This window comes from Sphaeramia orbicularis, chromosome 4 (assembly GCF_902148855.1).
Source record: "Sphaeramia orbicularis chromosome 4, fSphaOr1.1, whole genome shotgun sequence".
Classification (NCBI taxonomy): Eukaryota; Metazoa; Chordata; class Actinopteri; order Kurtiformes; family Apogonidae; genus Sphaeramia; species Sphaeramia orbicularis.
In genome coordinates this window covers 27340599-27354770 of record NC_043960.1, presented here as the reverse complement: position 1 = coordinate 27354770, position 14172 = coordinate 27340599, and the positions used below count along the sequence as shown (strand labels likewise).

General features: G+C 38.9%; 1 protein-coding gene across 1 annotated transcript in view; it reads right to left on the bottom strand.

The window, feature by feature from the left end:
- The window catches only part of b4galt6 (UDP-Gal:betaGlcNAc beta 1,4- galactosyltransferase, polypeptide 6), a 25472-nt gene extending 12649 nt beyond the window's left edge, over positions 1 to 12823 (bottom strand). The window contains exons 1-5 of the mRNA XM_030132488.1: positions 12045 to 12823; positions 3166 to 3282; positions 2967 to 3080; positions 2750 to 2874; positions 2495 to 2611 (exon numbers count right to left, since the gene is read on the bottom strand). Coding sequence (XP_029988348.1) covers positions 2495 to 2611; positions 2750 to 2874; positions 2967 to 3080; positions 3166 to 3282; positions 12045 to 12159 — 588 coding nt within the window. The 5' untranslated portion in view covers positions 12160 to 12823. The remainder of the gene's footprint in view (positions 1 to 2494; positions 2612 to 2749; positions 2875 to 2966; positions 3081 to 3165; positions 3283 to 12044) is intronic.
- Positions 12824 to 14172: the final 1349 nt, after the last annotated feature.

The window sequence follows — 14172 nt, the reverse complement described above, 5'->3', positions numbered from 1 at the left end:
TGATTGATGTGACTGTGTTTTATTGATGAGCAGGTGCTGTACAAATATAAATATGCTAAATTATCCAGGAAAGAAGTAAAGCAGGTATCCAGATCTATTGGACAAAAATCACAAAACAGGATCACTGGTAAAAACCAGTGTCCATGAAAACTGTGCCAAGCCCAAGTATGAATTCTTTGTCCTTTACCGAGTCCTCAACAACACACTAGGACACAGTTTGATATCTGAATAAGTATGCTGTGATACTAATAGCCTTGAGACCAAGTAGCACAACAAACTGAAAGAAAGAGAATCAAATGGTCAAGTTTAGCTCATTTTTGAGGAGGGTAAATAATATCAGCCAATCAGTAGTATAGTGACAGTCACTATATTTAACTTCTTACAGCTTCATTTGTATTTCCTACACACATCTCCACACACATAGCATCTCATCTCCAGACATGTAACTGATTTTACTCGAGGTCCATTTTTACCCCTCGGCCCAAGGGGTATTGTAATCGTTTTGTCGTCTGTCCAGTCAACGACATAATCACATTATCTGAAGAATGCATTGACATATCTGCACCAAATTTATACTGTGGATGCATCTTGGCATGGAGCAGAAGAATACTGAAAATAGGTGACCTTCACCTACTTTTTCACGGTCAAATGGCCTTGTGCAGTTATAATATCTGAGTACTTTCAAATATAAATATGTATGTAATAAGTTTTACACAAAGACAATCTAATCTTAATAATAGGGCAGTAACTTTCAACAGAATCTTACACTATATTTGGCCGAGGGGGATTAAAACTGTGCAGCAGGTTATGTTTACTTTAGGGTCTCTTTGTGGTACAGCACAAAGCGGTGCAAGACTAATTTCACAGCAATCTGGAACTGAAACTCAGTTCACAATGCTGTGTACTAGTTACCCATAAAAACAGCTTAATTCCTGTTCTGCTAATTAGTTTCAGTATTACAAAAACAACTACGTGCCATAGTTGCAGAAGCCAAATTTGGCCATCTGTCAACACTTGTCAAATGTAACAGCATGTGCATTTTTTTGAACAGATAGTCAATGTGTGGCGTCAGTTTAGAAACGAAAACATCAAGGCAAAGATTACCACATGCCAGAGGCTAGTTAGCTGTAGATTGTTAGCTTGTTTAGGCAGATAAGTGATGGAGACAATGTGTCAGGTACACGAGTGTAGAAGCAGGAGAAGCTGTTCACTAGCAAACTCATCATGAACAGCATTGCTCTCCTGGATAAATAAAGACATAAAAATAAAACATGCTAAAATGGGGTGCCACGTGTACTTTGGTGACCTGCAAAAACTCTGTCCTACTAAAGTAAATGACAAATAATAATGGTTCTGCTTGTCACAAGAACACTTTAATAGTAGATCTTAACCTATTATTTCTTTTTCAGTGCAAATGTCTGTGGATAATTCATTTGATAAATACTAGTAAATACACTCAAGGAAAAAAGAAATGCACCATTTTCATTTTCTCGTACACAGGTGCACCACGTGTATTGCACCACTGGACTCGAGTGCGACGATGTTGTGGAGTCAGCACTGAACCAACATATGGGCAATATGGCCTGATAGCTCGTAGGCGATTACGAATGGTTCTAGTAGACACTAGCCTGTGATGTGTCCCAGTGGTCTCAGCTGCAGTTCTTGTTGCCAGCCGAAACCTGTCACGGAGATGTGACAGCCGATTGGCACGGTCCTGTGCAGCGGTTGTAACACGTGGTCGACCAGATCTGGGACGGTCGTTGGAGGAGCCGGTGGTGTGGTAACGCTCAGCAAGGCGTACAACAGTAGAGTGGTGGACTCCAAACACCCTGACTACAGCCCGTCTGCTCCATCCAGCTTGAAGCATACCAATGGCCCGATCTCTCTCCGGTTGCAGTAGTCGTGGCATTGTGGACAAATGTGTTTTAGCTCCATTTTGGTATCTGTTTATAGGGAATGGTTGTGCAAAATTGAGGGGAGGTCCAATTCATCTCTGAGTTTCACTCATGCGCAGACATGGGTGAGGAATACAAAAATACAGTTCTTATTGCTAATCAAAATCAATCAACTGGAACCAGGAAAACAATAATTTCATTTTGACTCAGAATAGTACTGAGCTCATTGTAGTTTGCAATTTTGCAATAACTGTCATATTTCTGAAAAAATTGAGAAAATGATACTGGTGCATTTCTTTTTTCCTTGAGGGTAGTTTTAATACCTGAGAATGAGCTGTGTATATCTACAGATGGTGTGTGCTCCTGTTCATAGAGTTAGTAATGCTGTAGTGCCATGTTGAACTTTCACTTTCTTGTGGCCACCAGAGGGGAGAATGAGTGGGTTTTGAGTTATATACCATATGATACCAAATATCACACGTTTATTACAATGAAGAGAATTCAGTTATCTAAAAAGTTTATTAGATTTTGTAGCCAAAAGATTGAGAGGATAAAATTCAATTGATGCTTATTCCCAGTAGAGAAGCTTGAAAATGTACCTGTTCGATGACGTAGAAGGCAAACTGCAGCCGCTGTCTCTGCAGCATAGGGATGAGGTGTTGGAAGAGGATGGGCAGATGTTCATGACGGTTTCTAAATGGAATCAGGATAGCCACCTACAACACAAACACAAGAGGAACAATTTGTTCCATATCATGCCCTGCTCCAGTTCTATTAAAATCCATTCTGTCGCACTGGGAAATGCTTGTTGTAATAGTAACAGAGTGAAATTTGATCGTTGTACTTTTGTTTACCTTCCAGCGAGGCCTGCAGTCCTTTGGTTTCCAATGACCTCCGAACTCAATATCAAAAATCTTGGAGAACTTCAATTCAATCTCCTCCATGGGGATTTCTGTCATGTTCACTTCCATAAGGCCCTCTGGGTAAGGGGGTGGGAGGGGACAAAAAAAAATTAATTCAAGTTCACTGTCAGCAGCCTTAATGACAGTTATTACGTGTTGGGTGACTCACTCATAGAAGGTAATCGCTCTGGGCAGGGGAGGTTCTGGGCGTAACTGAAGTTCTCAGGGAGGTACGTGGTTGGCTGGACCAGGTATTCACTGGAGTTTGTGCCATCAGGATAATCTGCAGCAGAACAGAACAGCTGATACCAGGTGCACTCACACTTCAACATCTGCTCTACAGTTAATGTGGCTGGTGAAACACTCACCTGTCCCGTTGAGTGTACTGTTTTTGTTGGTGTACAATCGAATCATCTGGCCAATAGTCCTCACGTTGTCCCTCAGCATGATGCCCTGAGCCTGCACCATGAAGAAGTATGTGTTGGCTGAAACAACAAGAAAAGGAAGGTTAACACACTGCATTATGATCTCTAATTCTTTAAAAGGGCTTTGTTTTCATTGCCTTCGGGATGTTATGTTTATCTTTGTGAAGAACATTAAAGTTAACAACTATTACACATCTTTTTAGATTGTAAAACAAAGCTTTCCATGTAATTGTTGCTGTTGCTTCATGTTGACATATTTCATAGAAAGAAACATCTAAATAATTTAACTGTAGCAACAACAGAAAAGACGCTGCAACCCATATGAATACAGTGAAACAATAAGCTGATAGAGGGTTTTACAAGCTCCAGGAAAATAAATACTCCATAGGTTTCTCAGACATTCCACACAGCACATTTCATTTCTCGAAATAACCTTTTTCAAAAGGGGGGGGGGTCATCTATTATTAGTGAAAATGGAACCGCATGTTCACATCAATGATTTAGTCAGATTTGTTCTGCATTTCTCTGAGCTACATGGTAAAAAATGCACCAAAATCATACAAAAGTGTATTGTTTTAAGTCAAAGAATAATGACAAAAACAATCACAGCAATTAAGCCCTTTATCGACCGAATGAAACTCTGTAAATGTGAAAAGGTTGCCCTGACTCCTAAGCTGCACATTCACAGCATTCCAGGCAAATATCCAATGTACAGTAACCGTTAATGACTGAATTCATGACTCAGTGCACAGAGTCAGTTTGGAGAAAAATAAAACCACAGATCTCATATCAGAAGAGGCCAACTTCTGTAATTTTAAGTGTACTAGAAACCTTCACCTACAGTTTATCTTCCACACAATCCACAACCCATGAACTAAGAATGGAATCTATGCTTCGTCCCAATCAAAACAACAAATTCAATCCACTGTGCTACTTGCTACACAGCAATAAGGCCAGGTGAACAGTCTTAAACAGAGTGAAGTTTTCATATAAAGTGGCTGATGTGATTTATGGGTCACAATAGGGTTCCTGCACTCCACATTAGCATACACACCAGAACTTATCACAACATGCTAGCTGGTTGTGCTTCAATAAATCCTGACAGAAGTACGAAGTCTGCATTAGTGTGTATTTGTTGCACAATGATTTGGTTTTGCAGTTTTGTTAAAGAGCAATCTAGTATAAAAACAAATGGTGCCAAGCACAACACACCTCATCCCTTGCACGTATTGTAGCTTATTTTGGCATCAATTGAGCTGATGTCATCATGTCTATGTGAGCTGATGTCAGCATATCAATTGCATCTATATATGTGCCAAGTTTGAAGTAAATTGAAAAAAATTTCTGTTTCTATAGACATTGAAATTTCGCCCATAATAAGTAAAAGGGAGAAGAAAGATTATCCCAGCTACTTATGGGTGAAGGTGGGGTACACCCTGTACGAGTCACCAGTTCATCGCAGGGCTGAACATATAGAGACACTCACTCTGACATTCACACCTATAGGCAAGTTAGATTAACCAATTAACCTATCAGTGGATGTCTTTGGATGGTGGGAGGAAGCCGGAGTACCGGCAGAGAACCCATGCAGACACAGGGAGAACATGCAAACTCCATTCCACTCCCCTGGTGTTAGAATCAAACCCAGGACCTTCTTGCTGTGAGGCACGAGTGCTATCCATGGCACCACCTTGTCAGTTTTTCCCAAAATGTATCCACATCTCTTCTGGGTCACTGGCAATCTATAAACCCAATTTGGTATGAATTCAACCAATAGTTTTGCTGCTATAGACATGTGAAATTTTGCCCATTATAAGTAAATGGGGAAAAAAAAAAGATTTAAAGAAATCATAAAAAATTTGACCTTTGTTTCCCAAAATTTAATGCCATCTATTCTGGGTCACTGGTAAACTATAAACTGAAAGAAACAAATAAATCAAACCAAAAACAATACCCCTTGCCTCCCCTTTGGGGGGGCAGGGCAATAATAAAGTGAGGCAACTTTATAAAAGTAACATTAACCTCAGTTTTCAGTCAGTTTGCAATGCCAGTCAGAAGCACATTTGACAGTCTAAGACCCATTATTGGTAATTGGGGATCAGCTTAGTGATGGTATTTCACTGACAGCAGTGGATGATGTTAATCTGTTGTGTAATATTAAAAGATTTTATCATGAATGTGTATGACTGAATTTATTCAAGATCAATGAATGAAGAGCTTAAATACTTGAAATAAGTTAATTTGGTTTGCATTTTATAGGTTCCCTGGCACAGAAAGGGGATGAATAACAACAAAACAAAATAAACAAAAATACATTAAAATATTGGTATTATCTCAAAATATTTCAATCTGTGTATCTGTAATTTTTGGAATTTAGCCTATTTAAGAATGTACTGAAACTATGTCACTAGCCTACTATTCAGTGGTTGGTGGCTCTAGATTAGAACAAAATATACAGTGAAAACCATATCACTAACAATGGCATCTAAGTAGTTCTGTAAACCAGTCGAGCTCCGGTCATTTCATAGTCAGGATTTTCAGATACTGAGAATAGCCACCTTAAATTAAATACCACCGATTGATTGTTGATCTTGATCCAAATAAAATGAGTGTAAATGGTGTCTTGTTTACCATTTACAGTGTTCTGCTCTACACTGTACTATACCCATCCTGCTCTGAGTGTCCTGTAATCCCTCCCAGAGTGTAGAGCTGTCCAAGGCAGACAGCTGCCTGATGTGATGCTGCACATCTGGCTGCTGTCAGCTCTGCCTGCTGCTAGAATGAGAGTCACAACACAAACACAGAAGGTGGCAAATGGGTCCTCGAAAGCAGCTGACATTCTGCAACCAACAGCACTTTTGCCTAATGTTGTCTTCTGTAAGGCAGACGGCCAAAACAGAAGCTTTCACTGATATCTTCATTTGATTTATTTGATCATCCAAGGCACACTGCTTCTAATATGTTGGTAACACAGCCTAAGCAGAAAAATAAACCTGAAAAGAAATCATAGACAAAAGGCACTTTACAGAAATTGTCTTCCTTTGAGGTTAGAAATCCAATCGTTTGTGCATTAGAGTGTGCCACAACGCAAAGTTCTACCAGTAAATTCACCACACTTAGAGTTTCCCCTTTCTCAGGGGCAATGTACTAAAAAAGACTATGAAAGACACTTTATACCAGATTCTGCATCCGAGTGATTACCATGTGTGGTTCCTGTACAACTGCAAAATGAACTTATCTTACAACTTAATAAACACAAGTGAAACCATTTTTGTCATAAAAACACATCACTACTCATACTGAAATAAAACCTACACATCTCTCTCTATACAAAAGCCCATCCACTCCAAGTGTTGGTCCAAAACAAGCCTGTTAAAGGATAATCTACTGTCAGTAACATAGTCTGAATGTCCCATCAACATGGGTCTTACGCAATATGATGGCATTTACACACAGATGTTTGACTTCACTGAAATACAACATTTTAATATTACAACTAAGGCAGAACAATTATTCCACGTAGTATCAAAATTACAACATGACTATACAAGTATAAGAGTCCAAATCACAGGTGCAGCAAGTCTTTAATAGAATAAAGTAAAATGTGTCACAACATACCAACATAGCCTAAATAAAGAGTTTATGTTAGCTTGTGAACGACAAATTTTAGATGGTTAATAAAAGAATATTAAATATCCTACGACTATCTAAAATGTCATTATGACAAATTTGATACAACCATCCAAATTCTAGAAATTCACTAATACAACAACAGTTTTTGGTAAAGTGACAAAGCTGCACAACCACAGATGATTTATTAGAACGCAATATACATGGCATGTATATCATCTCTTACTATATATTCATGTATACACTGTTTGGGTGCACAGCAGATTGTTTGCAGAGTGGCTGTTATCTCCATTCTGCTTCACCTGCAGCTTATGTACAGAATAGTGTTGTTTGAGTCAGTGAGCTTTTGTTGTGGCATTGTGTTGTGTGTTCCATTTCTGGACCCAATGCAGTGCTATGAAACAGTATGGGTCTCACAGTGTTTGTGTGATATTGCTAAGTCAATGTCTACGCGGTAGAGCAGCAATAAGGAAGGGATCAACTTAATAAGCAGCAAAGCTCAGCTGAGAATTAATTGACTTAATCAGCTTTCATCATTCATCTTTTCTTATTCCTGTCATTTAGTCTGATGTTTCAATCCTCCTATTGTCAAAAGGACACACCAAACTGTAAGTAACATAAGGTCACATTCCACTAAACATTGCTGAAGACAGGCCGCGCAACACTCTGCATGTTGTTTGATACTTTCTATAAGGTATGGATTCTAGAAAATTAATGATAAACAACAGGCAGAAATCAAATTGCCATCTTCATATTGTTCTTCCAGTGAAAATGAACGCCAAAAATCATTCCCAATAGAATTATGGCTCATTTTGCTAAATCTGTCAAAATGAGGAGTGTTAATGGTGGACTTGTTTGTACCCAACCATTTTGGTTCAGGGCCCTCGATATAATACGGGGGTGTACCAAATTAATACATGTAGCCTATGTAAAGAACTCAAACACTTGGGAAGCAGGGTGGTCGCAAGCAGAACCCATGTGCAGAGTTTCCCTGATATACATTCAGCAGTGCCGATGCAACCCCCCCAAAAAAAAACAAAAACAAAAACAAAAAAAACACCTTATTACTAGAGGCTGTCAACACCCCCCCACCCCCCAAGTCTCCTTCACTGGTCTCCTTCACTGTACTGAAAATGTATTGCAAATGCATTAACCAAAGACTCCTGTACCGAAAACGTACCAAACTGAAATTTTTCTGTGCCGTTACACCCCTAATAAAAATAAGCACATGATTTGTGCTTCCAATTTCAACTGTACTAAAACATATTAAGCTGAGCCCTTTACACTTGTGCAGAAACTAAAAAAATGTTTTTGGTTGTCAATTAATCTGTTTTTATGACTAAATGACTAGCTGTTTGCCCTATGAAATATGACAAAATAGTGAAAAATGTCAATCACATTTAAAAAAAAAAAAAAAAAAAAGGTAGAATCACAGAATTTTGACTTTTTCAAAACTACTCCAAATGGATGGATTGCAAAATAATCCACCATACTGAATTATTAAGCAGTTGACATCCAATACATTGCACTACGTTGCTTTACTTTGTATAGTTACAGCTATGTCTAGATAGACTAATATGGTGGAAAGATGTAATAAAATGAGCCGTAAATAATCCCAACAATAACAAGAGTGACCTAATACTGCTCATCAGTCTTCCATTTGGTTGGGAAGTTACACCAGCTGCGTATTTATTGACGTACACATGAATGAGTACAAGGGGATGATAAGAGTCTTATCATAGAGCAGCAGGCAGCTGTAGAATGAGCGGTGGGATGGGGCTGGTGGGGTAGGGTCAGGTCAGGTCAGAGCAGAGCACATGGGACGGTGAATGATGAAAACATACTAGCAGCATCAGAAATGTCAGTCAACACAGAGTAATTCTCAAGGACAGGAAACCAGGCGGAACTGATTTGTACAGTTAATCTGTGCATATCAATATGTGCCCGCCTTTTTACATATACTTCAGAGGACTGAATTTGTCAAACGGGAGAAAGAAGCAGTAATGCATGAAATGACGGTCCTCAAACTGAATCCCCAGCTGGACATTGAATGAAGCGTGGAAGTGAGCAATGATGGCACATTGAATAGGAATCCCCACAGTCCACACTTAGCCCAACAGCAACATAAAAAACTCACAAAATGAAGCAAATATCAGCAGAATGGGGCAATATCGCCCACTGTAAGCCCCACAAACAAATCAAATCTTACAAAGCCAATATTAACATCAGGTTATGTTCATTAACAACTCATCTGTTAATTAGTTTGTCCAGTAACACTTCCCACTCTAGATCACGGTATATACATATATCGCAGTACGTAACATGTTTTGCACATCTCCTAACCCAAAAAGAAAACCTTTACAGGGAAATGAAAACAGGGAGAGGCAGGAAAGTGGAACAGGGGAATCATTTCCTCCAAAGGATATTGTTTATGAGGTCTTTTGGAAGCCCTTGTCTGACACAATGGGCCAAAATCTCCTGTAGCTGCTTTACAAGGCTGAGATCTTATCATTTCTTCAAAACACTCTGTGAGAAATCAGGGGGTTTTTTTTGCAGTCAACAGAATTCAGAGAAAAAAGTGTCTATAAATGATTTGCATTAGTACAATTTGTATCTGTAAAGTTATACATTTTTGTTCAATGAAATCATTGTAGAACATTAATATCTTTGGTTTAGAGCATGGATCACACTGGGATCAAATACTGGTATTTTTAATAATACATACATGTGCTCTTAAACTCTCCTGTCACATATTGTCACTACTTCTTGGAATCATGGCACACATGCAAATGGAAGTTGAATCAGTATGTTTGTGTGTTAAAGCCAAATCTCCATAACAGTTGACTCAGATGCATGAAGTCAAAGATTTATCTTTCTTTTAAACAACATACTAGCCCTATCCCTTGACAAGAAGTGAGTTTAGGAGGAGCACCTGAATACAGAACGAAACAGAGCATTTAACAAGCAAGGAGTACCCCCCCATTTTTCTGTGATAATCTGGACTGCCTATAACCCTTTTATGTGTGCAAAGAACATATGTGTAAATTATTATCCTTGTGTTCTGAATCGGTCCACTCACTTATTTCCTTCTGCTTATAGCCTACACTTGCTCTCACTGTGAAACTGGAGTTAAGTATGAGTTAACTTGCTGGGTACAGCAATCTATGCTATGGCCTGTCTTGTGTTTCAAACACCTCAAAATATATGTTCCAGTGACTCTATTAGATTTACTGTGGCTGAAATCACCAGATTTATTAGCTCACAGAAAAGAAAAACTAATAAAATAACAGCCAAATCCAATGAATAAAAAAGTCATCTTAGACTGTATGCATTTACTTATTTTGTAACTTAAAAAAAAAAAAAAAAAAAAAAATCACCTCAGACAAATTCTGTGACACTGCCACCACAATTTAGTATATAAATACAGAATTCCTGCTTTATGCCTTTTTAGGAGTATTCAGTCCTTTTCAGTTACACATATGTTTATGCATCCACCTTGATCACCCTATAATGGATAAATTATTGCAGAATCATGATACCATTGCTGTTATGGACAGTATATAGTGATATTCAAGTTCCTTGAATTATTCTGTGATTTCCAACCATGGTGTTTGTTGGTGTCCATCTTAAAAATTGAACATGCTCATCAGAATCAGCTTCAGCTTTATTGGCCAAGTATGTGAACACATACAAAGAATTTGGCTTTGTTTTTTCTTAGCTCATGACTTACTATTTCAACATAAATGCAAACGCACTTAAACATAGACCTAATATAACCAAACATTCGACTAGAGACAAAAACAACAATGGGTTGAAGAATAGTATAAAATACATACAAATAACTCAGCAGATATGTAAAGAGATCCAGACTATTAATATGTATGTTTATGTATATATTATTTACAGTGAGGATTTATATTGTCAATATGTAAAAATACCACAAAATGCATTCATAAATAAAACGCATACAGTAAATACAGAAGAGACTCCCATTCGTAACTGTTTTTTAAGTATATTTTGCCATAATTATCTAGCACCATCACATCTTTTGCAAAGGATCTTTAAGTACAATATAAAATCAATGAATTACCTTAGTAACAGAATAACTCTTAGTGCTAGACATGCAGACTCAGAATCCCATCATAACTTCTCCAATACAACCTACTGACAAAGTTAAGTGCATCCTCCACTACACCAGACCATCTGTTCTTTGCCTTATCTTTTTGCTGTTTATTGACAATCAATCTGCAAACCCTCAAGCTACACAAGTGAATTTCCTCATAACTGCATCTCTGCTGAAGCATGAAAGCCAATGATTGCCACTAAAAGCACATGCTATCAGCAGAAAAATCTGCTCCACACACACACACACACACACACACACACACAAAACCCCTTCTCCACAGCGTATGTGACCACATCAAAAGTTCTTGAGAAAACTGAAACTGACAGAGGCCATAAACATAATGAGAACCAGCAACTCCTCTGTCCCACTGAAGCCTGAAACAAGCATCATCTCCATCCATGCCAGTGAGGATGTGCATATGTACAATCCAATCTAATTCATCTGTGTTTTGATGGTATCTGCGGTATCTTTCATGGCTAAAACATCCATCCTAATTATATCGAGCAAAGGATCTAATTTCCGGTCAAAGCTTAATTACAAATGACAACATCTGTGGACATCTATGCTAATTTAGACTGACATAAGCTTCTACAGTGATTACTGTTAGCAGGTTTGATGTGCCCTTTGTACTTGATGGCATTACCAGCTGTACTGACCAGCTCTGAGTCACCTGGATAGAATCCCCTGAATATAACACTGGCAGCAATGGTCATTTCATTCATTCTCCGATCAGTGGTGCATCACTAACTTAACAGCATGACAACGATCCATTCAACACAGTTCTATATCATAAGGCATTTCCTTAACAAATACTCCACACAAGAGAATATGCTTGCTTTAAAACATCGCAAATTTATCGACCGCTAACGGGACATAACGGCTTGCGGTGCACTACTTAGCTTTAAGCTAATTAGCCTGCTAGCCGACTGCTTCGGCGTTAGCTCAGACCATGACAGCAGCTGGAGCGTGTTGTGCTGCATGAGATAATCCACACATAAGCACATTAACTGTTGCCGTATAAAGCTGTGAGTGTAAAGTACTTAGCTTTAAACCTCTGTTAACTAACCTATTCCAGGAGCCACATAAATGAAGTAGAGACAAGTGGTGGACATGGAGAAGAAGAATATGAAGGCCAAAAATGATCGGTTGGACATTCGCAGCAGCCGCCTCCAGTTCACCATTTTGGCTTAGGCCCGCTCCTCTTTCGCCGATATGAATCCCATAAAATTCCTTTTTGGATTTAAAAAGTCCTTAAATACATAGACAGTGTCAATTGTGTGGTCATGGAAAAGGCTGCGCCGCAAAACCCCAGAAATGCAGCGCAGAAAAAAGGCTGAAGCTAGCGGGGCTAGCTGGCCTGCTTTCCCCTGCCAAGAAATTTCCAGATGGAAAAAGCAGGCCTGGAACGTTAATATCAGGCAACTGCAAGCCTCACAGAGCACCGCCGCTTAGGCATAGTGAAACTGGTACTGTACGGGCGCAGCTTAGCGGGGAATACTTTCAAGGGTTTTCGTGGTAGTCTTCCATAGTTACGGTGTCGCCAGCGAGGCTTTTTATCGCTAGCATTGAAGGTTGGTGGTCAGCGGAGGGGCAGGACCGCTCAGCCTTCTCCCACACAGTCTACTCTGGGCCGGTGCGATGTTTCCAACACAGTCGGCGCAATACTTCATTAAACCGCGCGCACAGGAGTCCAGTCATGCCACCGGGTGTCCCCACACGGATTCCGGGCTGACGAAGTCTTCAACAGGCATATGTGCAGGATGGTATCCGAAATCGAAACGAAAAAAACCTAATAAAAGATAACGTTGTATCAGGTTTGACTCCTTTTCATTTTCTGCTGGCACTGCAGACACCGTTTCCGGTGGGTGTAACACCCCCCCTCCTCCCCCGCGTCGCCATGGAAACCGTGCGCGAGGCGCAATCAGGGGTGCATTGAAGTGTCTTCACGTCCTTTAATACTGAGAACATCACAGAGCTGTTTACATTAAAACACCATAATATGACTATAATGTACATTTGGAGGCACATTTATTATATTTATACATTTAATTTAAAAAAAGTTACACACGTTTTTGGTGAGATGACAAAACTCGTATGTTGTTTAGTTATATACAACTGTAATAGAATATATTTCAAAGAAAACTGGGGTCAATATGAAATTTATGAATCTGAACAAATACATTCCTAATGTTTTGAGGGAAAAAAAAAGTCTAAATATGACAATACGAGAAATAAAAATCTAATATCATCAGGAAAAAAAGGTGGAATATGAGACAAAAAAAAAACAAAAAACTTTTTAATCATGAAAATAGCTTAATAGTAAAAACTGCCAAAATTCCTGGCTGTTACAAATACAGTAGCCTTAGTCCAGCAGCTGCTGTCTCTATTCAACAAACAGATGTTGTATGTTGAGCCAAATATTGCAAGTTGATTACAAACCCCACCCTTTTCCCTCTAAAAAATATCATGACTTAATTTTTGGGTAGTGGGTAATACTTTTAAGGGCCTTTATGAAAATCTTTTGTAGTTAGGGTATATAGTGAGATGTTTCCTTACCCAAACCAGGGCAAATATCGAAACACAATACGTATTGTGGGGCTATGATTCTAGATACTGTAATCAAGGCAATACATTGCAATTTTGTCAATTCAGCTTTTAGTATACTTCAAGGTAGTTTAGTTTTCTTTTTCTTTTTTTTTAGTTTATTGTCAATACATAAGGCATGGATCAGCTATGTGCTTCCTTGTACTACAGACATAAAGCAATACATGAACAAGAATAAAAGGTAAAGAGTAAAAATAAAAGTTAATTTAAAAAAGTAAACAAAATATATAATTCATACAAGTAAAGTGCATTGTGCTCAGTAAAGGGCTGTGGGAACGGTATGACCAGTATTTGCTGGTGGTGTAAACAAGATGTGTAACAATACAAAGGAAAATAAGTAAGGGGGGGGGGGGGGGTGCAGGAGCAGATGATATGTGTTTACAGGCTTAGACCAATCAGTTGAGTGAAAAGAGGTGGTGGCGTTCTCTGGGAGCCACAGATCAGGTGTCTGAGGATGCTAGGATAAAAGCTTTTTCTAAAGCCGGTTTACCTGATTCTCAGACACCTGAATCTCCTTCCCAAGGGCAAGAAGAGTGAGAATAGTCAGTATGTGAGGGAGGGCACTTTGTGAATGTTTTGTCTGCTCTTCA